General features: G+C 41.6%; 1 protein-coding gene across 4 annotated transcripts in view; it reads left to right on the top strand.

The window, feature by feature from the left end:
* The first annotated feature begins 4,676 nt into the window (after nt 1-4,676).
* GAREM1 (GRB2 associated regulator of MAPK1 subtype 1) overlaps nt 4,677-27,294 on the top strand; it is a 139,965-nt gene continuing 117,347 nt past the window's right edge. Inside the window, exon 1 of one of the 4 annotated variants that reach the window (XM_075920763.2) lies at nt 4,677-4,822. In XM_075920763.2, the coding sequence (XP_075776878.2) occupies nt 4,741-4,822 (82 nt within the window). In that variant the 5' untranslated portion in view covers nt 4,677-4,740. Of the gene's footprint in view, nt 4,823-4,863; nt 5,530-27,294 lie in introns of those variants that run through there. The other 3 variants (XM_075920762.2, XM_075920764.2, XM_075920761.2) reach the window with 3 other exon arrangements.

Genomic DNA, 27,294 nt, shown 5'->3' on the forward strand with positions numbered 1-27,294 from the left:
GGTTTTCTCCACTTGACACCTTTTGGTTGCACTGGCACCTGACGCCTTCTTCAGCCCTTTGTTGCTGTATTCTCAGGCTGGCACCTCTCAGAACCATTCATTCATCGTCCAAGCACTCTCTCATACATTCATACAGTATTTTGTATAATAAAAGTTGTAGTTACAAAAGTTTCTGGGTAGTATTGCTTAAAACATTCTCTGAGTGCTGAGTAAAGTTACAATGTTTTAAAGAGAACAGGCGTCAATTATGTAACAATGCCCTTAGTCAATTACAGGGCTTGGCTCCCACAGCAGAGTTAGTGGCTTGACAATGCATTGTTACAATGTATCTCTGCAATGTCAATTTCAAGCAGCCCCTTGCACAAGCTTGAGCATGGTCTGGGGCACAGAGGGGGGGATGTTTCTGGCTACATAGGATTATATTCTTAACAGTTCTAAGTTACATGACCTAATACATTATATTCTAAAGGGGCAATAATAATAATAAATCTAAACATTTAACAATCTTAACAAATAATAATAATAATAATAAGAAGAATTAATAATAAATCTAAACACTTTAAGTTGTGGGGAACAAATTATGGGGAGTCACTTCCATTTGGAGGAATCATTTTCAATACATTAATATGTTATCCCTACAAAAGCAAGGAAAAGGCGGGGGAAGACACACCTAAACTCCTCCAGACAAGGGTGACAGAATTAAGGAAACACCTCAGCCTCATCTGCATTGAAGGTAGAACAGAGAGACCTCTCCATTAGCATACAGAATGGAGAACAGCTCTTCCAAAGCAGGAACTGCACTGAACTATGGGATAACGAGAGCAGAGAGGCACTGCCTGATGGGAAATCTCTGCTCTAGGTGCTAATGAACCCAGGTCTGCTCACACCCAAATTAGTCATTATCAGACCAATTCTAGTAATGGATCCTACTGACATCCAAAATACTGGAACTGCCTAGTTGCATTGTGAGCTCTTCCAAGGAACATCCCCCATAACCAGTTTCTATTGTCTCGCCTCTGTTTGCCCATAAACAAATCCAGCATTCTCCTTGAATTATTGTCCTGTCCCTACAAAAATGCCTACCTTTGCTCAAGAAAAACTGTTCTGATACCTGGATTTAAACTGCATCCGTTCCATTGAGACTTCATCATCTCCTGCCTAATCATGCTGGGGGCTCTGCTCTGCTTGTCTCCTGCCCTCTGGACCCCCGGCTACCATCACCATCTGGGAACCTTGATGAGTGCAAACTCCAGGGAGTGGTGAGTTCTCTGTCTCTCCCTCCCCTCTCCCTCCCCTCCCTCCAGAATAGCCTCCTGACCCTGCCCTATGCATACTGTTATATGGTTTGCTAGCCCTAACCTTTGTAATCATTTTCAATTTAGATTTAATATAGTAACTGTTTTGTGTGTTTGGCTCTCCATATATATCTATATATTCACTACCCCAAAATTAATAACTTTAATTGTTATTCTCTCTCTCTTTCTCTCTCTCTCTCTCACTCTTCCTCAGGGGTGTTGTTTTGGCTTCCCCATTCACTCAACAACAACGCTTCTTGTACCCAAGCTAAAGATCCCTGTAGTGCCCAAAAATCCTTTGGGGTTTGTTCATCATGTGGTTTACCAGCAAATGATTGTGGTGTGAAAGTGGGGATAGGGAAGATGCTGAACCTGGGGACATATGAGGATAGCAGCTTAAAGTGCTGTTAAATCCAGTCCGCTGAGTCCAAAGGCACATGAGGGTACAGTGTGGCATTGCTGTTAAACCCAGCCTGCTGAGTCCAGGGACTTATAAGGGGTCAGCTTGTGAGTGCTGATTAACCAGTCCCCTCAGATGTGCTCTGTTAGTGGGTGTGAGTGTCCATGTTTTTCTAAGGTGGGAAGAACCCCGTCCTGAGCAACATAGTTCCTGCAGGAGAGCTCCATTGGGAAAGGGAGTTGGCAGCAGGGAGAATTCAGCTCCATATGAGAGCACAAGTAGCACAAACAGCACACGGATAGAATTATTAACCTCCTTCCCAGCCTCATAAGAGTAACCCTAATAAATAAGCATACCCCAGAGTATTGGGCAAATCTGGTAACACGATTGTGCACATGGAATGCACATGCACTTAGAATGGAATGGACATGAGCAGCACATCTTGAAGAATGATTACGAAAGGTAGCTAACTGTTTTTTTCTTCCAGTACAGTGGTGCATGACTTACGTGAGATTTGAGGGATGCAAGTTTTAAACCATATTCTGAAGCCACATCTACACTGGAATTAAAAATAAACATTAGCCAGCACCATGTTCAAAAAACGTTCTTACTAGAAAGGTGCTTCAGGTCTTAGTAAATAGACTGTCCTATCATGGTCTTGTGAATTATTTGATAATATTTTATTGTCTACATTCACTGAGTTTCTTACTCGAGTAGCACGTTCAAACCATCCTTTTGCTTTTCAAATAAGAATTATGTTTTTAGCTAGCATAGTATAATTTTGTATTTCAACAGGTCTTTTTCCAAGCATTTCCAACCATTAATTTATTAAGGGGACACAAATTAAAAATCTCACTTATGTCTGTTTATATTGTTACACATAACACGCGAGAAACCATAATTAAGACTAAAGAAAGTTTTCCATCATCAGAGCTCTGAAGAAACAGGACCAGACTGAACAATTAAAGCAGAGACCCATGTTGGAGTAATGGGCACAAAGCCATACTGTCCCTATGGCTCCAAATGCAACACTTGCAGCATTCCCCCAGGACTATGTCTGTAGCACAATATGCACAATGGGTCTTACAACTGCTGTGCCACCCTTTAGAGTTGTGCAGTTTGTAGTTCTTTCAACAACTGATCCACTTTGCTGTTCAGAGCACGTGGATGGGGGAGGGTAAATCTGTGGCTATTCTTTCTCCTCCCCACCTCTTTGAGGTTGTTTACATTCCAGGGGGAACCAGTAGGGAACTGCAAATCTGAACTTTTTGTGCTATGTCTGCAGAAGTACAAGAGAGAAGGCTCCTTGCCCTCTCTTCTCCTTTGTGCTGTAGCCAGGGGCAGATATAGGGCAGGGTGAGCGGGGCGGCCGCCCCGGGCCCCGCGCTTCAAGAAGCCCCGTGCATGCGCCGTGGCAAAGGGGGGCCTCGTGAAATTGTGCTTCCCTGGGCCCCGTGAAATTGTGCTGCCCTGTGCCCCGCAAAATGGTCATCTGCCCCTGGCTGTAGCACAAGGACCAGCTACAATCTGGGTCAGTATCAGAACTTGATTTTATCACTCCTGGAGTAAGATCTTATATGTGGATGTTTACAAGCATGTTACAAATCACTGACAAATACTTTTATTTAAAATGAAACTGTTGATACACTCTGAAATATGCTAATGCTCACAGATGCTGCTGTAATGCAGTCCACACAACCTGACAAAATCAGAATTCTGACAAAGTGAACACAGTAATATTATCACAATACAATATAGTGTTGAAGTTAGTTTCCCCATTGATCTGTTTGTTGTATTTGTGGATTTAAAACAGTTCTCACTGCCTAGCAATCTGCACATCCTACACTCATTGTAAAGAATCACGTCACATAAAATGTGGGTTCCCTAAAATAAAGACTTCATAACAAAACCCCTTCTGAAAAGAAGTCTAATGGTTGTTTTAAAAATGTCATTGTACAGATGAATTTAATGCCATAGTAACCAAATGTATGTTTAACGAATCCATATGTAATAATCATAAATCTAAAATCCTGATCTAATAGTTTCCATGCCCTAAATATTCAAACATTGTCACAAGGGAAAAGCGAAAAACTGATCTGTTGCTTAATTGGATATCTTTCCTTAATGTGCTATGAACTCTGCAGGCAAAATCTTCAATACAGAATTAAATAATGGAGAGATTTAATGCAAGCCCCTAACTCAAAACTGCTGTGATAAGAAGAGTGAAGCTGCTGAATATTTGTCTCCATGTGTTTGTGCAGCATGTAGGACAATGTGGGGGAGTCCATGACTAGGGCTCTTACTACACTACAGTAATACAGATTAATAATAACAAAATAATTAATTAGTAATAGTTTAGACACAAAAGTGTATTCATGGGGATTTGTTCTATTCCCCCTGTGCACAGGGAAACAACACATGAAAATCTCGTAGGTGAAGAGAGCCCAGAGAGATGCTTAGCTTAAAACATACACAATATATGTTAAGGGAAATTACATAGGTATCCCCTTTAACTTTGTGTCATTCTGTGTTCTCGTTGCTGCTTACGAGGTTTTGCTAATAAATTCTGGGAGCTCACCGCAGGATAGCACTTTGAACAAGGCTCAAACACTTTGCAAAATTGGTAGCATTATCTTTCCAGGTGTAGAATTGCTTTTGCAATTATTCAAACCCACCTGCAAGTTTTACTGTTATCTTGTGTAGGAAAGAAGGAAGTGCCCTTCGAGACTTCAGTGTTCTACAGGAGCATAATATGCTAAGTGCTCTTTTTCTAGTTTATGGTGTACACTTTTTATAAATTGCCATGTCTAGGAATTAGAGACAGATGTTTGCAGATGAGTGATGCGGTATAGATTTTGCAAACCTCAAAGCCTGCAGAAGACTCCGAGGCTGCAGGTGCCCAAGCAGTGACCAATAAGGCACACCCCTTTATCCCACTAAGGTGCTGCAGGGCCATTGGTTGTTTTTTACGTTTTCTCTTGGGGAGAGCAACCCTTTAATTTGCTGTGTAAGGCCACAGAGGCTGCTGTGTAATCAGCAGCTATAATGACTCCTGACCCCGGGGCTCTCCCAGAGGTTACCCAGATGGTGCTTGGGAGAGGCAGGGCGACAGGCTCAGGGTCTCAAAGTAAGTCAGTGGCCAAGCTGGGAAGTGACCCCTAGACTCCTCTGTAGGTCACAGCCGTGTGTGTCCCGGGCTGTTTATGTCTCCCAGGAGCTGCGCCCGCAGGCTGGCCGCTAGGGGCCGTGAGCAGCGGCTCGGCGCTGGCTGCTGCAGGTTGGCGGAGCGGTCAGAGGGGGGAGCGAGCGGGACAGTCTTTGCGCGGCGCTCCGGTGTCAGAGCCTCCCCCGTGCGGGGCGAGCAGGGAGCCAGCCAGCCCGGCACTTTCCTTTTGGGAGCGGGGAGGAGCAGCCGCTGCGCAGGCGTCTCTCGCCCCCTGTTGATTAGTCAGTGCTGGGATGGCGTTTCCTGGGCCAGCCGCCGCCGCTGCGAGCCGAGCGGGGAGCAGCCCCGGGGGGCTGGAGGAGCAGCCGCAGGGCGGGCGTCACCTCGCGCTTCGCCAAGCCTAGCATGTCCCCGGGAAGCGGAGGCGGCGGCGGCGGTAGCAGCAGCAGCAGCCGCCGCTGAGCTCAGTCGTGTCGGCTGCAGCTCCGCTCCGCGCCGGGCAGGAGCCACAGCCTGGCCGCCCGACTCCCCCTGCTCGGGCCCGCGGGCGGAAGGGAAGATGGACCCGGGCTCCAGTCTCAAGGAGGTGAAGTGGAGCGCGGTGCCCGTCCCCTTGGACCTGCTGGTCAGCACCTACCGGCTGCCCCAGCTCGTGCGGCTGGACAGCGGTGAGTAAAGGGGGAGGGGAGCGTGTCTGGGACCAGCAGCCGCCCATTAACTATTAACTTCGGCAGGCTGGGCGGGCGGGAAAGGCTCCGCCGGCACAGCCTGTCCCCGGGCCAGAGGAGCGCGCGGGGCGCAGGGTGAAGGGACTTGCCCGGGGACCCCTCCCGCGTGTCCCTGGCGGCGCTGCGGATAGAGCCTGCCCGTAGCCCGCCCGCGCTTCCCCAGCTGTTGCAGCCTCCCAAGTCCTGGGCTCCTCGGGGTGACTGGGCTCCCAGACCGGTCCCTTGCGGCCTGCACTCATCTCTGGGGCCAGGAGACTGGGCCAGGCATGGGGTGGGAGGGGGATCCCGCCTGTCCAGCTCGCCTTGGCTTGCGAGACGATCTCAACTGCTTGCTGTCTGGCAGGAACTGCATGTCTCTTGCGGCTCTGTCTGCCTGGTGTAAGCAATCCATCATTAACTATGGAAAATGCAGAAGTGAGAGGGATGTTTGTAAGGGTAATGATTAGCTCCGAGAATTTCTCGCTTGGAAAAGATGTAAATCCCCATAAAAATTCAGGTTTTCCGTCTCAGGAGAACTGCAGAATGGTACAAGGTACTAAAACTGCATTTGTTTTGCATTCTTAAATCAGCCATCTCTGCTTATTAGATGTTGCCTTAAAGTTTTTTGACTTTCACTTTTTTCTGTTTGTGTTCTATTCGAACACATTGGATCATGGTCTTTTAGGTGCACATGTTTGCTCCGGGGGTCCAATCTCATGTCAGTTGAATGTCTTTGAGAGTCAAAAAATACATGATTAAAATGTAGGAAAATATTTGCAACACCTAATGCTCAATCCTGTGTTGGATGTTGTGGCCTCGAGGTAGGTTCCAAAGTAAAAGGAATATTAAATAAAGTAGCCTAAACTCTAGAAATGTTGATGGAAAGGGTAACAGACCTATAAAAAAGTGGTAACACTAGAAGTCTGTACATCTCAAAGGAAAGGAACTTTTTATTCCTATTTACTTGTATTCTAATCTGTTGTCTCAGGATCAGCATATTATTTAATATCAAAATTTGGAAATTAGAGGTTATGCCCTTGACAGAATGGTTAATAGAGCAACATGTTACTATATGAGACAAGAATTTGAGAATATTTGGTACTGATGGTCTTTGGAGATTTGGAGTATTAAGGAACTAATCGTGGATTTTCAGAGACCAGCAACTGGTGGTCATAAAAGCTTGTATTATGTCAGTCATAGAAGGAGAGTGTAGGATTGGGTGAGGGGGATTAGTCTAGAGCGAGAAGCTCAGGAGGTACAAAAACAATGACTTTCTTGGTCCAATACAAACTCAGGAGTGATTTGGTTTACCCTTGACATATAAGATGATGCCTCATGTTTGGGTATCTGTTGCAGCAGTTATGGTACTTTCAGCATGTCATCTCTGAAGTGACACTGAGAGTTGGGTGATCTGGTAAAATAATTTGATTACAAACTTTTGCATTTGACTTAAAAGTTGTCCTTTTCAGAGTTTGGGACTGGACCAGCATGTTTAAGTAATATCTCATCTTACTCTGTTTAGCTGATTACTTATTTGTCCTGATAATCCTGAGGTAATAGTAAGCAGAGCTTTTTGTGACTCTCTGTTCCTTCTTTATGCATCTTCAAAAGCTTCAGAGGAGTAGCCAAGTTAGTCTGTACCAGGAAAAACTTAAACAACAACAAATAGTATAGTAGCACCTTAAAGACAAACAAAACATGTAGATGGTATCACGATGGGCAAAACCCACTTCAGATGACTGGAGTATAATAAGCCCAGTTCCAAGAATAAATAAGATAAGGGGGTGGGGTGGGGAAGAGAAGGAAAAAGCAAAGGGGAGGAAGAAAGTGCAAATAATTACAAGAGGTTGTCAATCATTAGCACCTCTATTGGTTGGTTGTTTAAGTCAGTGTTTCCCCATTAGTGCTCCACGGAACCTGGGGTTCCCTGAGAACTCGGCACTCACTCACCACCCCCTCTTAAAGAGACAGAGTCTATTTGCGGGGCTTTTTTTTTTTTTTTTTTTTTTTTTTGCTTTACAAATTCTGGTGGGTCTAGGGGTTCCTTGAAATTCTTTTAAGCTGAAAAGGGTTCTATGGCCAAATAAAATTGGGGAAATACTGTTTTATGTCATTAAAAGGTAGAAGATAGTGTGGGAGCCATCAGTTCAGACTATTTGCATAAGAATTAAACTTGTGAATTAAGTTAAGTTCCAGTCCTTTTCTGTGTATTTGGCTTGTGGAATTGGTCTGAAACAAAACAGAGACTTGGAGATCCATTAATGAGTGTCCAGGAAGATTAAAGTGTTCTCCAACAGGTTTTTGTGTGTTGCCTTTTCAGATATCTGATTTGTGTCTATTCATTCTTTCCTGTAGAGATTATCCAGTTTGAAAGAATGAATAGACACAAATCAGATATCTGAAAAGGCAACACACACAAACCTGTTGGAGAACACTTTAATCTTCCTGGACACTCATTCTTCCTCAGTCTTATGTAGTTTTATGCTTGTTTTTATCTTTCTCAACTTGCCAGATTGGAAAAGCACTGGAAGTTTTTTGGGATCAGGGAGAGCGCTTGGAAATGAAATTATTATTGGCCTTCTGCTCCAATGCTTCTCTCTCTCTCTCTCTCCTTCTCCCTCGCTGTCTCCATCTTCCTTAGTTTGTTTGTATCTTATTTTTGGGAGTGGGGAGAGGAATACTTAATAGTTATTGAGAGGGGCACAGATACTGCTCAACTTTGCACTTAGATCTCTTGTAATCTCCATCTCAAGGTTTCTTTGCTTTAGCTTGTGATGTTACAGAGATGGCAGTCACACAAGTCCATTTCTTAAAGAATGCAGACAACATTAAGCCTATCTTATTGGTTCTAAAGTATTGTTTTCCTCCTAAAAGGGGGTTGCTTTAGGATGAGAGGTAGGAAACAGTGAACCAGAGCTTTGTCCACTAAAGTGAGGAAGTAAGGTTTGTGTGTGATGAGTGGCTGTCTGACTTGTCATTCCAGGTCCTCTATCTATACAAAGCCACTTATTGGAATGTGACTGAAGATGGCTCTGCATTAAGTATGGGGGGGGGGGGAGGCAAAACCTATTGCTGACATGCATCCTTTGAAGTTTAACACACTTTGTAACATGAACAGATAAATCAGTTTTATCAGGGTGCATTTGTTCTTAAAATGAGCTTCACTGAAAATATTTGCAATTTGTAAATATGTTTGCCAGCATTTTTAAACATTGGTGCCTGAAGGTTAACAAGTTAGTCTAAAACTATCCTGATCTGAAAAGGGTACTGAGTATCCACAAATTGTCATAGTCAATGGGCGCTGCAGGTGCTCTGCCCATGAACATCAAGCCGCTTTTAATTAGCTGCCTAACATAAGGATCCCTAAGTTAAAAATACTGACTATTAGACTTTAAAGAGATTCATAGACTAGCTGTGAATCTTTGTTAAAAGCAAACTCTTTGTGGAGGCTGGTAGGTGAAGTAGGAAGATGGATGGAGATTTTTTCATGTGTTAGTGTTTGTAAGACTTATTTTTTCTTGTCTTTGAGCAGGTGATTTCCTGAAGCTCTCTAGTGATGAGGGGATTATTGTCTTCATATCTCTTCTGTGATTTAGGTTTTGATAGGGTGTGATCACAGAAGTCCCCTTGGAATTGTTTCCTGGTATTCTGATTATGCCAGTGATACCAGCCGCCTTGTCCTGCTGGGCCAGATCTTCTGGTCTCCCCCAAAAAAGGGACAGAGTTGGGGTTACTGCCCCCTAAAAAGCAATGCAGAGACAGAACCACTTGAGCTCTGGGTGGACAGAGTTCTAGGGCTATGCACCCAGGAAATCAACCCTCAAATGGGACCAAAAAAAGCCAAATAAATTAGTCTTCGTCTGTGTAAACTTTTACACAGTGAAAGCTCACCAGGTAAGCCCCCTTTATTAATGAAAGAGGGATGTGCACAATTATTGTTCCTCCCAGTACCAGTTATTTACACTGTGCCTGATAGTAAACATAAGTGTTTTTTATTAAGTACAAACAGTAGGATTTAAGTGGTTGCAAGTGAAAACAGATCAAAGTAGGTTACTGAATTAAAATGAATAGAAAATGCATAGCTAGAGCTATTCCACTTTTTTTTTAAAAAAAGTACTGTGTACAGATTCTTACCCTAAAGAGCTGTTCTTATTTCAGGCATAATCTTCAAGTCAGAGACAAACTCTTTTTCTTTGACTTGGGTCTCCAGCTCTCTTTGTAGCCTAGAGTTCCCCAGGCCACTGGAAGACCAAGGACTGATAGCTTCTCATTACTTAAATAATCTTTCCTCATGGTGGGAATCCTTTGTTTTACATACTCCTCTTTTGTGGAAATTTTCAGGTTCAAGATGGGTCCCAGTACCATGTAGTATGGTCACATGTTTTCCTAGGACCAACCACCTTCTGAACTTTAAGCATAAACAAGGCTATATACAAGTTAAGTTGATCACTGGGTTGTTAAGGCTTTGCGAGGGGGCACCAGTAATAGCTCTCATTAGTTCATTTAAAGCTATAAACACTTTTACTTCATTATCCAAAAACTATTTTAATCAAGGACCTGAGCAACGCGAGGTAAATCTTTTAATTATATAAAAACTGCACAATAATAATTAGGCTGTGATGTTTCTCCTCAAACTGAAATTAAAAGATACATATTCATAACTTCTGGTAAAAACTGGCTTGCACTTGGTAGTTCATCATAATGCTGTTAAAGTGGTTAATTCTCATACAGAATCATCCGTAAAAGTGGTAAATACTTTTTCAGATGCTGTTAGTTTTGTGTCTTTGACTGACTGTTGTCATAGCAGTTGCAGGTATTTAAAAAAAAAAAAAGCTGCATTGTCACCTTTAGCAAGTGACAGCACTTAAGACTACCATTACCAGCATGTTGCTAACATGCCTTTATAGGCTAAATATTAATAGAAAAATGAAAGCTAACCAAGTGCAAACATAGCTAACAAACACTAAACTCAATGAATCACTAAATTGGCTGTTAGGCCAAGAGGAACAAATTTCAAAGGCAGCAAGAACTGGATGAGAGAGTCCTGTGTCCACCCCTCTGTGGGAGAGACACCTGGTCTCACTAAAGTCAGAGGGAGTTTTGCCATTAACCACCAAAGGGAAAGGATTGCACCCCAGGAACTAACAGCAAAAATACCTTTATATGACGTTTACTGGTACTGCAGGGTATTAGGCGAGAGCAGGTCCCTGAGGTAATGGTGCCTCAGCTCGTTCAAGGATTATAAATAGACAGTAAAATACTTAACTCCACTGGACAGGTCAAAAGTTATAATGGTATCTTCTTTATCTGGTAAATAAATCAAAACTCTAGGTAAAGCTTATTCTTATTTTCTCGAGGTTTTTGAAATTTCTGGTAGTACTGGTATAGGCTAAGGCTATTCTGGGAAGCTAGAAGAAATATGGTATTAAAACTAAAATAGAAAATTATGCTTTGGTTAAAGTTATCCAAAAAGCCATGTAGTTTATAAATGGTGAACTCTATGGCTGACATTCAAATCTAGCTTTTGTTTCTAAATGGGAAAATTCAGTGTCCTACTGTTGTCTTATTTATTAGGACCACTGTTATCCTAGCACCATTGTTAACTTTTGACAGTTTGCTATTGTTCTGACCCCTGAGGAAGGGCTGGGGACCACATTCCCTCTCAATTCAGAGGCTGCTCTCTCTAGTGATGAGGTCATTATCACTGCAGTCTGCTTGTATTCATCCTGTGGATAAAAGTATTTCCCGGTGCTGTCAGCTATTTAATATTCATCACTGCAGAAAACGTATTTTAAAAAAGTGATATTCGTGTTTTTAAAATCAAACAACCTGGCACTAATCTGGGTAGACAGCCCAACTTGAGGAACTAGTGTTCAGAAGTCATTTTTGGCTGCTCACTGAGCTTGAGAACATGACTGAATTTCTCTGCAGATAGTATTGATGGATCACTATAGTCTGTTAAGGCTCAGGGGGAAATAATTTCTTTTGACCTGCAGCATAAATGTAGTATTAACTGGTTGCTTTAATGCAGACTGAATTATGCTGTGGATTTCAAGGAGGGAAAGCCAATGGAAAAGGAGAGATTGTAAGATTTGGGTAAAATGTCTTATGAACCGTGATTAAACTGTCCCTTAAATAACTGCACTGGGAGGTACTTTTCTTGACACCTGCTACTGTAGGACATTGAATTTTCAAAAACCTTGAGAAAATAAGGATAAGCTTTACCTAGAGTTTTGATTTGTTTACCAGATAAAGAAGATACCATTATAACTTTTGACCTGTCCGGTGGAGTTAAGTATTTTATTGTCTATTTATAATCCTTGAACGAGCTGAAGCACCATTACCTCAGGTACCTGATCTGGGAGGTTGCCATGTTGCTGCGAAAGAACAAGTTTTAATTATTGAATTGTATATCCAGTTTCAACGAGGTATTTTTAAAAAGTTCAGAACCATAACAACAGTTTAGGAATTAGAAGTCTTTTCCATCTCTATCTACTCCATTCCTCATTTAGTGCAAGATTGTTCCCTGCAGCATATAAAATGTTTAGTCTAGTGCTGACTGATAAGACAGCATTATATGCTTTCAAGACAAAGAACATCACACTAAATAGAACAGCCTGACTATGTACATAGCGAACAATTCACATTGCATCCTTTCACAATCTCAGGAATATCCTTGAAATTGAGCAATTGTTTTATACTAAATTTCACTCTTCTGAGGTTTGCGTGTAGTATTGTTTCTTCTGCTATTGTGGATGGTCTTCTTTCAAGAAACTACTGCCAAGTGCTTCAATGGCCCCTGGTATTTGAGGTTAGAGATAAGAACCACTTTAGTTTTTTTTAAAAAGTAGATCAATGAGACTTAAGCCCCTTGGAATGTATGTGATCCAAATATCCATGTTGTGTAAGGCAAGCTATTTTACAGTATGTAGGTAAGTGATGGCTCACTGAGTAGGTAAAGCCTCCACTTAGATAGAAGGTAAAAAGTCAGGATGTGCTTTGGGACTAGTGAAAACTTACCTATGGCCTGACACCCCCCCCCCCCCAAAACTGAGCAGTAGGGAAGTTAAAATCCCATATAACTGGTTAAATGTAATGTTTAACTAGTTAACGAATTAAAAGGAGGTCAGGTGTGAGGGCTGCTCCAGCCTAGCGGGACTGGAATGACTCCTGCTGCAGACAGGAGCTGCTCTGGCCTGACTGGAGCATCCCTCACCCTATGGCGGGCCCCTCAATGCTGGAGCAGTCCCCGGCTAACCATTCGCATCCCTAGTGAGCAGCTCTGAAAAAATCAGACCATTAGTGTTTGAATTGCACATATGTTAGTGCACATAATTAATATCCTCTCTCAACTAATATCCTCTGCTCCCCACACTCGCCTTCCCTCATGGTCTGCTGATCCCATTATGATAGTTGAGTGAAAAAGCAGATGATAGCGGCCCTTTCTTTTCCAACAGGCAGAAATGTGTTCCAGAAACACGTTAGTGAGAGAGCTTTTAATATAAGTCTTCTGCTCTTCGGTGGCATCTGTGAAAATAATTGTGCCCTCCTGGAGTGAGAGTCCGAGTAACTTGGCAACATCTGTTCTCAAGTGTAGAACATATTGTCAGATGACATGCACATGAGTTCACTAACATGTATCTCAATTTTAAAGCTAAAAATCCTCGTTTGAGCTTTTCATGTTCAGTAACAATTTTGGATACAATAGAGTGTACTGAATGTTCTTGAATTCATATGCTACTTCTGCTGTTGTGGGCTTTGCGAATGCTGTGCTATGATAGTCAAGGATTCAGAACAGTTTGTCCTAACATGCTATTTTCACATGCTCATAAGTACTCAGATATCACACTGGATGATACCTAGATAAAGATACAAAACACCATCTTCTGGGCTGAAATTTTGCACTCTTGACTTGTTCACACAAACTTTTAAAAGAAAATATTTGAAGAACAACATATCTCCAGCAAATTCTTTTGATCAAGAGTGGAGGGAAAATACTTGATTTTTTTTTTAAACAATGGCTCTGTTTTTAAATAGTTAAATTTCTTTTAATAGAAATAATAAAGTGTTCTGGGAGACTTAGTGCCTTGCCGTGGTTTACATTTTTAAAATATCACTAAAGGGCAGTGTTTCTTACCTTTTTTCATTTGCAGACGCTTTGGAAATTTGAATGGAGGTGAATGTAAATCTGCCTGTATATATAGTTGAATTCTATTAAATTAGTTTTCAGTCTGTGTCTTTTGTGGCGTCATTAGATATAGTCTATGAACCTCAGAGTCCATGGACCACAAGTTGAAAACCACTGACTTGGGGCACAAATTAAAGATAAAGCCAGAAACTAAGACAGGATGCCCAAGCACGTAGGCTAGTTCTTAAGAAACTAAAACGACCATTGTGTAGTGGTTTGTGTGTTGTTGTTTCACATGGTTGTAATGAAAAACTAGCATTAAAACTGGCATGGGAATGAAGTAAAAAAATTAACATCTTTATGGGTCAAGGTGTTCCTGGCAGTTTTAATTAAATGAATCCAGCACTCCTGTAAGTAGCCCAGTGAACTTAAAGGAGCATGGTGAAAAGAAATGCTACCAAAATGGGACTACTTAGTATAACACTTCAGTTTCAGTAACAGGAACTATGTTCCAGGAATTCTACCTGTGGTTTGACTGCAGCAAGAATATTGGTATTTTGGCATAGTGAATAATTAGCTGTCAAAAGCTGAGAATCTCTTATAGGAAAATACTCATCATATTAACAACGCATACTGGATATGACTCAGAAAACAAGCTTTGTAAAACATAGTGAGCCAAATTACTTAAACTTCTTGAATTTTATATTTATGGTGCTTTCTGTTAGTTAAATTATGGTATTTAAATTTTATTCTTTCTTGTACAGCCTGCATTTTCCATACCATATATAGCCTTCTAGCTAGTCATGGTACTTTATAAGCAAATATACAATAAAAACTGTTTCTGCTCAAAAAGCTTTGTACTGTAATTTAGACTGAAAATACAACATACTGATGAAAGACCATGGTGTATGAGGCAGTAGGGAAGTATGTTCAAGTTGAGCGAATCAGATGTTACGTAGACTGTTTTGGAAAGCTAGCAAATATACTGCATGTTTTGTAGGGAAAACCATCCACCCCCATTTGTGGAGTGTGAATAACTGGAAGTCATGGAGCTAATTACATTTAAGTTGATTCACATGCTTGCATCCTTGTCATTGGAAAAACACTTTCAAAAGCCTTAAGTTACACTCAAGCAGTGCTTTTTTTGTGATGGTACTGCCTGGTACGCAGTACTGGCACCTCCAGTCAGAGCTCAACAACTTTTCCCCTGGAGTACTGGCACCTTTTTTTTTCTTTTTTTTTCTTCTTTTTAACAAAAAAAGTACTGCACTTAAGTATCTGTGTAAAATTACAGAAAAATGCAAACTGCTGTTTATTTAAAGACCCACATCTCTTGCTCCCCCATGCTGGAGGTTATAGCCATATCACGTATTTTACATTTGATCATAAAATGCTCACTTTCGAAATTGTGCCCATGTAATTGTATTATGGTCATACTTGTCTGTTCTCACTTTTCAGATCTGAGACTTGTTCATATTCGTTTTAGGAAAATATGTCGAGCCTCTGTGGATGGTGAGTAGGAAAGAGAGGCTTGAATAGTGAAAACCATAATGTACATAATTAGTATTTAATATGTATAGTACCACACAGCATTCAGGGACTGGGTATGGCTAGCAAAACTTCCACAAGTATCATTTCATAGTGCAGGTAAAAGAACAGCATATAGGAAAGGAAACAGTTTGATTAAAAAAAAACCCCCAAATCTATAGCATTCAATGTGTAGCGGACTACATGATTAACTGATAAGCCTAGGCTTATCAGTTAATCTTGTCACCTACATGAATTCCCTCTCCCCTTGCTGCCTCTTTATTAGAGGCGAAGAGGGGGAGGAGGGGAGAGAAGCCAGCTCCCCATAAGCACCAGATCCGCCTGCTCCCCCTCCCACACTGCTGCCTCTAATAGAGAGAGGGGAGCTGATATGCATTGGGAGCTCACTGTGTGGTGCTGCCACTTTGAAGTACCCCTTCTCTCCCCCCCCCCCCCTTTGCTGCCTGTATCTTATAGAGGCAGCAAGTGTGTGTGTGTGTGTGTGTGGGGGGGGGGGAGATCAAAAGGCTCTCCGATGAGTAAATGCTTAATGGATAGTCAACCAGTCTTTAACATCCCTACCCGAGAATGGGGCTGGGAGTACGTTGGCTGTCAGTCCTGCCCCGGGGACTATCCAATAGGTGTGTAACTGCTAAGTTTTTATGTGGTTACGTGACTATTCAGTTACACACTATCTGACATCCCTATTCGACTGTAAAAGTTATTTATGAACTGTGGGTGTTGTTTCTTCCTCCCCCACCCCACCTGCTTAGCAATAGGGAAGTTGACCATGAAGATTTTATTTCTCATTATTGTATGCTGCTTGACAAAAGTGGGATCTTTCCTCCTTTCATTTTTTAAAAAAATTCTTTGTAGAAAAATTAAAATAACCCTCTAAAGAGGAAGATGATATTTTACTCTTTGGCTTTTCGGAAGGATGGTTTGGGTTTTAATAAATACTTCCAATTTGAAGTTTAACTGGAAAAATAATTAAAAGGATATAACAGGATAAATTCTTATTCAGAATTAAAGTGGTTACTCAGTTTTCTTTTTGTCAGTATATGCAGGCTTTGTCTTTGTGTAGAAAGTCCATATGAAGTTTTGGGCAGGTCTCCACTTTGGGGCAAGTCAATCTAAGCTATGCAATTTGAATGCCATTAGTAGCATTATTCAAATGGACATAGCTGTGCTGGGTCAACAGAAGAAACTCTCACATTAACTCGCCTTACTCTTCACCACCAGAATGAGTATTTGAGTCAACGGGAGAGTGATCTGTCAGTTTACTGGGTTGTCACTAAACCTGCTAAATTAACCCCTAGTAGGTAGATCATTGCAGTGTCGATCCTTCTCGGGTGGCAACAAGCCCTGTGTCTTGACTTACTAGTGTGCAGTAACATTTCTTCTGTTCTAATGCAAACTGATTTTGAATCTTTTTACCTACTTCCAACATGAACTAAAAGCACCTGAGGGATATAAAAACAGCCTAGATGGAGAATGATGACTACTTCTTCCTTTGATCTGTGAAGCTTCCCCTGAATGCTACTTACATTATTTAATTTTTTTTGATTGAGCATTCTGTCCAAGGTGTTCTCAAGTTCATGATCTGGTTGATCTGTAAATGGGATAAGTGCTTCCTCGAGTAAGATTTCCATAAGTGAGCCTGATGCCTTCGTTTGCAGCACCTCTAGCCCAGAAAGCAAGTGGCCTTGGTACAGAATATGCTCAGACCATATTCATGCAAATGTCATTTTAAAACATGAAATATAAACAGCTGACAATATGACAGTTTAAAACAATTCCTCAGCTTGCTTGCCTTGCTCAGGAAAAGACTGAGTGAATAAATAGTGAATAAATGGGTTTTACAGTAACAATGTTAGGCTTTATTGGCCCACTAGAGGAAGCACATCCTTTATTTTAAGTCGTGGAAGCTAACAAACTGTTGTTAAAATGGGCCTCCTGTGTCTGAGAGCTAGTGAGTTTCCTAAGTGATCTTTGCTTCCAGTCAGCTTGTCCATGCTTGATCCCATGTAATATCAGAAGACTTGGATAAAATATATTGCAGATTATTAAGTCAGCTGTTTAATTCAAGGACTTGTTAAGATTCTCCATAGCAATGCATGAGAAACTATGCTAATGGTTCTTTTGTATCAGTGTTATAACTCAGTGTTATGAAAATAAAGTACTGCAAAGTTTGAGGGTTGTGTTGAAAGATTTGCTCCATGTTTGGCTTGTGTTCATAAAAAGGAAACACTTCCCATACTCTGGGATGTTTGTTCAAAAGATTTAAAACAAACACAAACAAAAATCTAATGAAACCTGGATTGTTAGTCTTGGCCTTTCACTTGGTGGATCATAAACACGCATTCAATCAAAACAGCAGGGGGGAAAACCCTGGCCTCATTGAAGTCAATGGGAGATTTGTAATTGACTTCAGTGGGGCCGGAATTTCACCTTAAATATCTTGTTAGCCAGAAATCTGAATCCTTAAAATGTTTGTTTTGGTTTTTGTTTTGTTTTTTAAACTAGTCATGAGTAGTGGTTTAAACGGAACTTATGAGTCTGAGGCTCAGTTTGTATGAATGTAAAGGCCTGAAGTAGGAGAGAAACTTCCCCTGGAACAAGCTGGGGTTTTAATGGTGTTGTGAAGCAATGGGAAAGATAAGGCTTCGTGCTTGTTCACTAGTGCTGCTGTAGAGCTCTGATCCTAAGGAAATGAAACTTCACTGTTTCTGCTGGTTGATGTGAAAGGGGTAAGGAGTCTATGCCTTCCGGGGTAGGTAGTGCAACAGTTGTGTTTGATTGTCTACTGCTGTGGTGTCCAATCAGTTCTAAAGCACTATAGTGGCTACTGCTATAGCAAACTAGCCACACTCAACCAGTCAAATAGCCACATGTGGCTAGTGTGTTGGACACGATGGGTCTACTGGATTGTATCCAGCTCTTTCAGGAGAGCTGGGGACTGAGAGGGGGTGAAAGTTTAATTCCTAAAATAGCTAATACACTGTGACCTTAAACAAAGGTGAATCGGGCCATTGCAGAGATAGGGGACCTCAAAGTAACTTATTAGTGCTTCAAAGGGTGGTGTTAATGATTCTATAATTGGCATTTTTCTCCTCTGGTCAATACTGAACTGTAGGAAGTTGGGTGCATTATGGAATTCAATGTCTTGTGTCTCAGATGTCATTTAAAATTGGTTTCAACTTGTCTGGTTGTGGCCATTAATAGTGCTGCTGAATGTTCTCTTACCCTAAACATATAGGCTGTGTCTAGACTGGCATGATTTTGCAGAAATACTTTTAACGGACAAGTTTTTTCGTTAAAAATATTTCCGCAAAAGAGCATCTAGATTGGCACGGATGCTTTTGCACAAAAAGTGCTTTTGCACAAAAGCATCAGTGCCAATCTAGACGTGCTTCTGTGCAAGAAAGCTCGGATGGCCAATTTAGCCACCGGGCTTTCTTGTGCAAAAAATTAAGGTGCCTGTCTACACTGGCCCACTTGCGCAAGTATTCTTGCGCAAGAGGGCTTATCCCTGAGCGGGAGCGTGAAAGTATTTGCGCAAGAAGCACTGATTTTGTACATTATAAAGTCATGCGCAAATTCAAGCGGCCAGTGTAGACAGCTGGCAAGTTTTTGTGCAAAAGCGGTCGCTTTTGTGCAAAATCTTGCCAGTCTAGACGCACCCATAAAGTTAACCATGGTGTCTTAGCTGAATTTTTACTCCTGTGATTAGATTCTGTCTACCTATGAGTCCTCTGCAGTTCCATCTGGATGCTGCATTTTCCCATGACCAGTTGTGTGGTGCTGCTTTATTGTTTAGCCTAGTACTAGCAGGGTTTGTGGTTTGAGGGGCTGGTAAAGTGGAGTAGTTCAGAAATGAGAGAAGGGAAGATGAATCCTAATTTGGTTCTATTCCCAGCTCAGCCATAGATTCAGCTACACTACTATTACATCTGTAGATTTATTCTGTCATTTTGGGCAAGTCACATACCAGCTAATGTTGCATGCTGCAAACAGCATTGTACTCTAAATCAGTGTTTCTCAACCAGTGATACGAGTACCCTTAGGGGTTGTCAAGATAAGTCTGGGGGTACGTCAACACAACTGAAATTAGGAGAACTGATTTTTTGTTTTAAGTTTTACAGCGCTTTATTATTTTTTACTTTTTACACCAAAAAAATTCATCGCCTGCCCGACTATGATTAAGTTGTTTAAACAAATGTGTTGCAATGGTAGGAAAAAAAAATTGTGTGTCTGAAAACTGTAGGTATTGGGGTTACTTATGATATTTTGTTTGTTTTGAAAAAAGGGGTACTTTATTAAAAAAAAAAAAAAAAAGTTGAGAAACACTGCTCCAAATGATCCATGCAACCTTTGTTGCAGGGTATACTTTTTTGGGAAAGCTCTGTAACTTCCATTCCTGCAAATTAGTTGCTGTAATTGACAACTCCCCTCCCCCCAATCAACTGAAGCTGCATGATGTTTTTCCAATATTCAAATTCAGTAAAAGGCTTAAATAATGTAACTCTCTTTTGGAGTTGTACAAGAACTTTCAAATGCCAGGGCCCCTTTACACTCTCTTCCTTGATTCTATTTATTTATTTATCCAAGGTCAGCATATACCACCTTCTGATGTTTTTAACCTTTTACCATTGGCTTCTGGAAGTTAACAAAGGGTTCTCTCTACAGTATTTCACAATGTTTGCAGAGTGGTCTGTTAGCATAAACTAAAAAAACCCCATCCTATCAGTAATGGACGTTGTCCTTGTGGTTAGTTGTCAATTTCATCTCTCAACTTGGTTCAGTTGTTGGTTGAATGGGCTGTCATAACCCATCTCAGTCCTACTTGCAACATTAGTATTTAAAATGCAACCAAATACTTTTACACATTCCCAGGATACAACCTTAAGGGTACTAACTATCTGCGGTTTCCTGTGATCAGAACACCATCAATTTTAAAATCACATTTTGCACTAGTGACACTAAAGATTAGAGGGAAGCCAGAAAGGGTTTATTTTCCTCCAGTTTGCTACTGTGTGTATTTGACATGACTTTCTTCATCATTTACCTTCCCTCTCCTTTTCCCTCCCTGCCCCCCCCCCTTTTTTGCCAGAGACATAGAGAAGAAACAAAATACAGGACTATGTAGCACTTTAAAGACTAAAGTCTTTAGTCCTGTATTTTGTATTTGCTACACCAGACTAACACGGCTACATTTCTATCACTATTCTACATAGAGAAGAGACCTCTTTCCTTAAGTGAAAACACAGTGATTGTAAAACCTCAAACTGATAAGGGTACTTGGGAAAGGAGGAGCAGGTGTGGCACCTGAAACTACTCATAAGAAGTTTATTTGCCTGTGTGTTTGGCTGAATTGCAAGTTGGTGGTGTCAATTTTAAAGGAAGTATTGGGGCTGTTCCACCCACTCCTGATTATCCCAACTTGTACAACTAAAATACAGTGTAGTCAGAATGACAGCATTACATATTTGTGGGGTCTACAGAAAATGTATTGGGAAGACAGATTAAATGCTTCAATAATACTGTCAGAAAGCTTAGTTCCAAACAAATCTAAATACCCACAGTATGCATCCCATCTTCTCTGGATCTCTGTCTCAAAAGGTCTTGGCATCCTGAAGATTAGAAAGGGAACTATTTTAATGTGTTACCATGAGATTTCTTCATCATCCACCTCTTTCTTCTGACACTAATGACCTCATCAGATGATGATTCTGTCAGACACTCCATCCTAATTAGTTCATTCCAAATTAGAATAACCAATGCGAGAAATTTTAGCATGTGTTGAATTATGTTACTGCTCCCAGAATTTAAAGCATTCATCCTTTGTAACTGTTCCGCAAAATACTTTGTAAGTGTTGAAAAACTGAAATGTACATGTAAGTGCGATGCCTTGTGAAAAAAAGTTTAACTAAATTTATTTGCCCTGTTTTCAGTTATTTATTAAATAAGAAATTGATAGCAATAAAGGGAAAAACTAAAATCATAGCCTGTCAAACTTGTTCAATTTGTTTCTCCTATACTAAGAGAACTATTCCCTAAAACATTTTCACCAACCCCCTTACACAACTATTCCATTTAGCACTGTAATAAATTCTGATGTGGTCAAGAAACTGAAAACTACAGTGGTCTGGAATCCAATAAATGAATGACAACACAACACTGTTGGACTGAGACACCAGTAACAGTTTTTGAAGACTGCTATCTTGTGAGCAAGCAAAACCAGAAACAAACTATTCAAGAACTGTGAATCCTGGCTATGGAGGCTCACAAGGTGTTGGAACTTTAAAATCATCTTATAAAACCTAGTAAAACTACCTGTACTTCCGCTGTAGTTCCTGCCCCCACCCCGTTGTAGCACATTTTTAGAGGCGCTAAGTCTCAGGCTGCACATACAGTGACTGTTTACAGCACAATTTCTTAAATGCAGCTGCACACGCGACTGACTAGGGCAGTGGTGGGGAACCATTTTTGAGTCAGGGGCTGCTGACCCACAGAAAAATCAGTTGGGGGCCACGCACAAGTGAGAAGTGGGGGGGGGGGATCCCTCACTGTGGCCCCCTGAATAAGAAAGACACTTCCCACATTCCCTTCCCACACCAGACCCTAGAGGGACCCAGCCTAGTAGGTTGTGTGTGCTCCAGAACCATGGGGGGCAGCAGGGGGATTGGAGCACCAGCGTAGGTTCCCCAATGCTGGGGATGGCCCTGAGCCTCAGGGGCTGGATCCAGGCAAGCCAAGGGCTGCATCCAGCCCCCAGGCCTGAGGTTCCCACTCCTGACCTAGGGCTTTTCTTGTGGCTACCACAGCCTCCTAGCCCTTGACGTGCCCCCAGTTCACTCCATCCTCCCTCCCTTTGTCACTCTTGCTCTCTCCTTCCCATCAAGCTAACTCAGGAGGTTGGGTTCAGGAAGGAGTGAGGACTTCAGCTGGAGGGTGCAGGCTCCAGGGTTGGGCCAGAAATAAAGAGTTCAGGGTGTAGGAGGTGGCTCTGGGCTGAATCCGGAGGAGCAGAGGGGTTCGGCGTATGAGAGTGGGTGCCAGGTAGTGGGTAGGGTGTGAGAGGGAGTACAGGCTCTGAACTAGAAGTGCGGGTCCCTGGGTGGAGCCAGAAATGAGAGATTCAGCTTGCGGTGGGGAGGGGCTCCAGCTGGGGCAGGGAGTTGGGGTGTGGGAGTTGTGAAGAGACTGTCTAGGGGTGCAGACGTTGGGGATGGGAGGCTGGGGTATAGGAGAGTGCTCCGGGCTAGAACTCAGGTGCTCAGAGAGGGTGGTCAGGACTCGGGAAGTTTGGAGTGGGGGCGGGGGGGGGGTCAAAGGGTGCAGCAGGCTCCCAAGTGGTGCTTACTCAAACAGCTCTCGGAAGCTGCAGCATGTCCCCCATCTGGCTCCGATGTGGAGGTGCAGCCAGGTGGCTTTGCGTGCTGCCCTATCTGCAGCTCCCAGTGGCTGTCGTTGCCAGCCAGTGGGAGCTGGCACTTGGGATGAGGGCAGCATGTGGAACCCCTTTGTTGCCCCTATGCATAGGAGCCAAAGGAGCACATTTACCTGGTTCTGGGAGCCACATGGGCAGCAGGCAGGGAGCTTGCTTTAGCCCAACTGCACTGCCAGCTAGTCAATGGTGGGGACTGTAGTCTCCAGGGTCCCTTTTTGATCAGGTGTTCCAGGTTGAAAACAGGACACCCGACAGCCCTGGTAATGCCCTGTGATCTGTCAGCGCTAAAAGTGTAAGTGTGTGTGTTTTGGGGGTGTGTGGTGTACCACTACACTATCACTTGTTCAGTACCAGTGACCAGAAAGAAAAGTCTCCAATCGTTGTAGTCCCCAAGTGTGTTGGAATTTTTTTCATATTGCTATGGGCATTGTTTCTATAACAGTTAGTTTCCATCACACATTCAAATGTTTGTCAAAATGATACTGAACCAAATTCTCATCACAACTTAAAGCTGTAATATTCATCAGGTTATACTCTTAAATTCTTCCTTGTCGTCATAATAAATCTCTAGAATATGTTAGTATGGAAGAAATATGGTGTGCATCTTCTCAGCGCTATTGACATTAGATCATATGGTACTGGATTAAGTCTTACCCCCCCCCCCCCCAAAATCCAACCTCCCTATGGCTATGTCTACACTGGCCCCTTTTCCGAAAGGGGCGTGTTAATTTCACAGGTCGTAATAGGGAAATCCGCGGGGGATTTAAATATCCCCCGCGGCATTTAAATAAAAATGTCCACCGCTTTTTTCCGGCTTTTAGAAAAGCCGGAAAAGAGCGTCTACACTGGCCCCGATCCTCCGGAAAAAAAAGCCCTTTTCCGGAGGATCTTATTCCTACTTTTTTTCCGGAGGATCGGGGCCAGTGTAGACGCTCTTTTCCGGCTTTTCTAAAAGCCGGAAAAAAGCGGCGGACATTTTTATTTAAATGCCGCGGGGGATATTTAAATCCCCCGCGGATTTCCCTATTACGACCTGTGAAATTAACGCGCCCCTTTCGGAAAAGGAGCCAGTGTAGACGTAGCCTATCTGATTAAATAATGAAACTCCATTGCCTTCTTAAGGTGCATTATTTTAATTTAAACAAATCATGTAGACAGTTTTGGGAAGAAGTTCCCCATTTTTTTTCCATCACGCCCTCTCCCTCCCCTCCCCCCCGACCTTACCTGTATTGGATCTTGTCCTTGCCCACATCCCCTGAACTGCTGTTAAGAGCTAGAACTGGGGGGTGGTTTATGGACAAGGGCAAAGCAGGACTGGGTGGTGGCCCCACCCCATTCACCATGGGGCCTGGCTTGGGGCCTGCTATAACCCCTTGAATGATACTCTGTTCACCCCATAGTTTGGGGACCACTGATCTATGATCCAAGTTGGTAGCAAACTGTAGTGGTGACTTGTTTAGTCAGTATTTTAATCTTACCAGAATTGAGCCTTAGAACAGCTTGTATGTTCTCACTGATATTAAGAAAAATCCTAGCATCTTAATTTTAAAATCCCGATTTTACAAGAAGCGTGCATTCCCCCCCGTCAGAATTTAAGCTTATAAGTGGAATTACTTAAATCTTTTTTTTATATTAGTAAAAAAAAATTAAGCTGCAGGAATAAAGGGGCACCTGTTCTACAGGGAAGAATTTGCTATGCTAATTCATTATAACCATACCATAGAAGTCATGGAATACTGGAACTGGAGGGACCTCAAGAGGTAAAACTTGTTACATTGGTAACATTCTCCTAAGTCATGAGCTGGATGGGAAATTAACATTGATTGGCCTTTGGCTAAAAAAGATACTGTTATGCTGTTCTCATTTGTGTGTGTGCACGCGCTTCCCTAGCCATTAAACCAAAGCTGGGCAGTTTGTGTGTCTGAAACTCAGTATCTATGGTTTTCATTATGGCTGAAATTGATATTTAATGGCACAGACTATTTTTTTTTCTCATGAGGTTGAACTGCTTCCAAATGGCCACATACTACTGTACATAGTACAGATTTTGACTGCTCTACAGTATCCTGCATCATTCCGTGGTAAATCTACCACCAGAATATCACACTTTCATATTGTTCCTATCCCTCATTGTAAATAAGGTCAGAAAAGATCAAGTCCTCCAGTCTGCCCTTAATTTTGTATGAGAACTCAGTTTCACTTAGGTTAATATTTTATCTAACTAGTCCTTCAGTGTCTAAGGTGTTGGCAAGTTGACCTCCTTCAGGATTCCATTCCACTACTCAGTTTTGCATGAAGGATTTGTTTTTAAACTTTCCCACCACTGCTAATACCAAAGTAGCACAATCAATGCAGTGTTTTAAAAACACTGGCAGTGCTCCTGTGGTTAACACCAAATTCACTCTTGTTTGGTGTAAGCAACACTGAGAAATCTTTGCCAATAAATAAATATTGTTTTAGACAAGGCCCATGAAGAAGTTTTTCCTTACTTTTTTCTGTTTGTTGCTAGAGGTCACTGTTTGTCTTGAGACTGTGAGTTGTCTTAATTTGAACAGTTATCGATTATCAAATGCCCCTTCCACTATTTGATCTGAGGAAGTGGGTCTGGCCCATGAAAGCTCATCACCTAATAAACCATCTTGTTAGTCTTTAAAGTGCTACATAGTCCTGTATTTTGTTTCAGCTACACCAGACTAACACGGCTACATTTCTATCCCCCTTCCTCTTTTTTATACTCTTAACTTCAGTTTACCAGAATTCTTTTTATTGAATTAAATCATATTTACTATTTTTTGTTGCTCTTCTTTGTTTTGTGTAGGGCTACTACACTTTTCTGAACCTTTTTTTTAAAGTTGATTTCTGGCTGATTGGGCTGGTCAGATGATACAGTGCCTTTCAGGTTGGTCAGTTGAAAATCTAGAAACGACTGCTCTTGTTGAATTCAATGGGAATTGCATCTCCATATTTAAGGGCCGAAGTTGGCCCACTGAACAAAGATGGAGGTCATCTTGCCAACATAGGATTGCACTTTAGAGCAGCTCTGTCAGTCAAGAACTGTTTGAGATGTGAGAATTGACTTTCAAAATAAATGCCCATTTAGGATAAAAAAAACCAACAAATATGGCTGACTGGTCAAGATGGTACGATGGTTTCACCCATGCTTTATGAAAATATGCATAATACAGAGATGCTTTGGACAAAATACCTCATGTAACCTATCTTTTAATGTTACAATCTGCTGGATCTGTATATCCTATTTTTGTATCACTCATGTATGTGAAGCTAGAAATATGACCTGTGAGTCTGTTTAATTCTAAATATGCTAATGAGTAGGGCTTGACAAATGGCAGCGTAACCTACGCGCCAGCCCCGTACTGTGCATGTGCAAGACCACGGGCAAGTAGATTCAGTGATTTGTCGAGCCCTGCAAATGAGAACTGTGATTGGTGCCCGGATTAGACTGATGACTGGGTGATAAACTCAAAGACTTGTAAACAGCCTTGTTGCTCCTGTAAGTACAGAAAGTGGTTGAGTCTGAGAGAAACATGATCATACCACTTGGTTCTGGAATCCATCTTGAACCTGGTAGTTTTCCATGGAAGTGGAGGATATAAAACAAAGGGTTCCTGCTCTGGGAGAGTGTTTCTCATTGTTTAAATAGTATCTATCTCCTTTTATCTTCTGCTGACTTCTGAAACTGCCAGGGCACACTCTAAGAGGAAACAAAGAATTTTAAAGGGCTTGAGACCCAAATCAGGTAAAAAGCTTCAAATCAAAGTTGGCCTTTTACTCTGAATTAAGTAAGGCAGCTTTTTTTTTAAGACTAAACTATTTAGTGAATTAACTAGCTATACATTTTCTATGCATTTTAATTGAGTAACTGACTTTGATCTGTGTGTTTTCACTTGAAATGACTTAAATCCTACTGAAACAAAAAACAGGACTATGTAGTGCTTTAAAGACTAACAAGATGGTTTATTAGGTGATGAGCTTTTGTGGCCCAGACCCACTTCCTCAGATCAAATACACTGGTCTACAATTTTTTAGAAGTCGTCTGCTTCAGAGATAAAATGTGCTATTTATTTTGATGTGCTGAATTCAAACATGACAATTAAAACAACTGATTGGCTACTGTTTCCAAGATATTTAAATTTTTACATTTTACGTCTATGTATATTGTGTAGATAGATAGTAGAGTTTTAATCATAAATTGTAAACCTAGATCTTTTCATGCATTTATAGTTGCTTTACATGATATTTCACCTGTCCTGTTTATGTAACACTTAAATTTTATTTATATAACCCTTTTGCTGATTTTTAATTATGAAACAAAAGGCAAAAAACTATTATGTACATAGTTTAGTCCTATTAAGTGTCTATGCGGCGCTTCTTGGCTTGTCTCTTGTATTCATTAAATGTAGCATCTCTTGTCTCTGTCCAGCAATAGTCTGCAAGCATTGATGGGCTCCATTTGCCCTGATAGCATTTCTTCATTGTTGCACTGTCCTGGTGAAATTGCTCACCGCTCACTGCTCCGCAGTTCGGTGGAAAAAAATCTAGATGAGAGTGTAAAAAATGTATCTTTAGTGACATGTTGCAACCAAGGCTTTTGTATGCC

This window comes from Pelodiscus sinensis, chromosome 2 (genome assembly GCF_052426305.1).
Source record: "Pelodiscus sinensis isolate ZL-2025 chromosome 2, ASM5242630v1, whole genome shotgun sequence".
Taxonomy (NCBI): Eukaryota; Metazoa; Chordata; order Testudines; family Trionychidae; genus Pelodiscus; species Pelodiscus sinensis.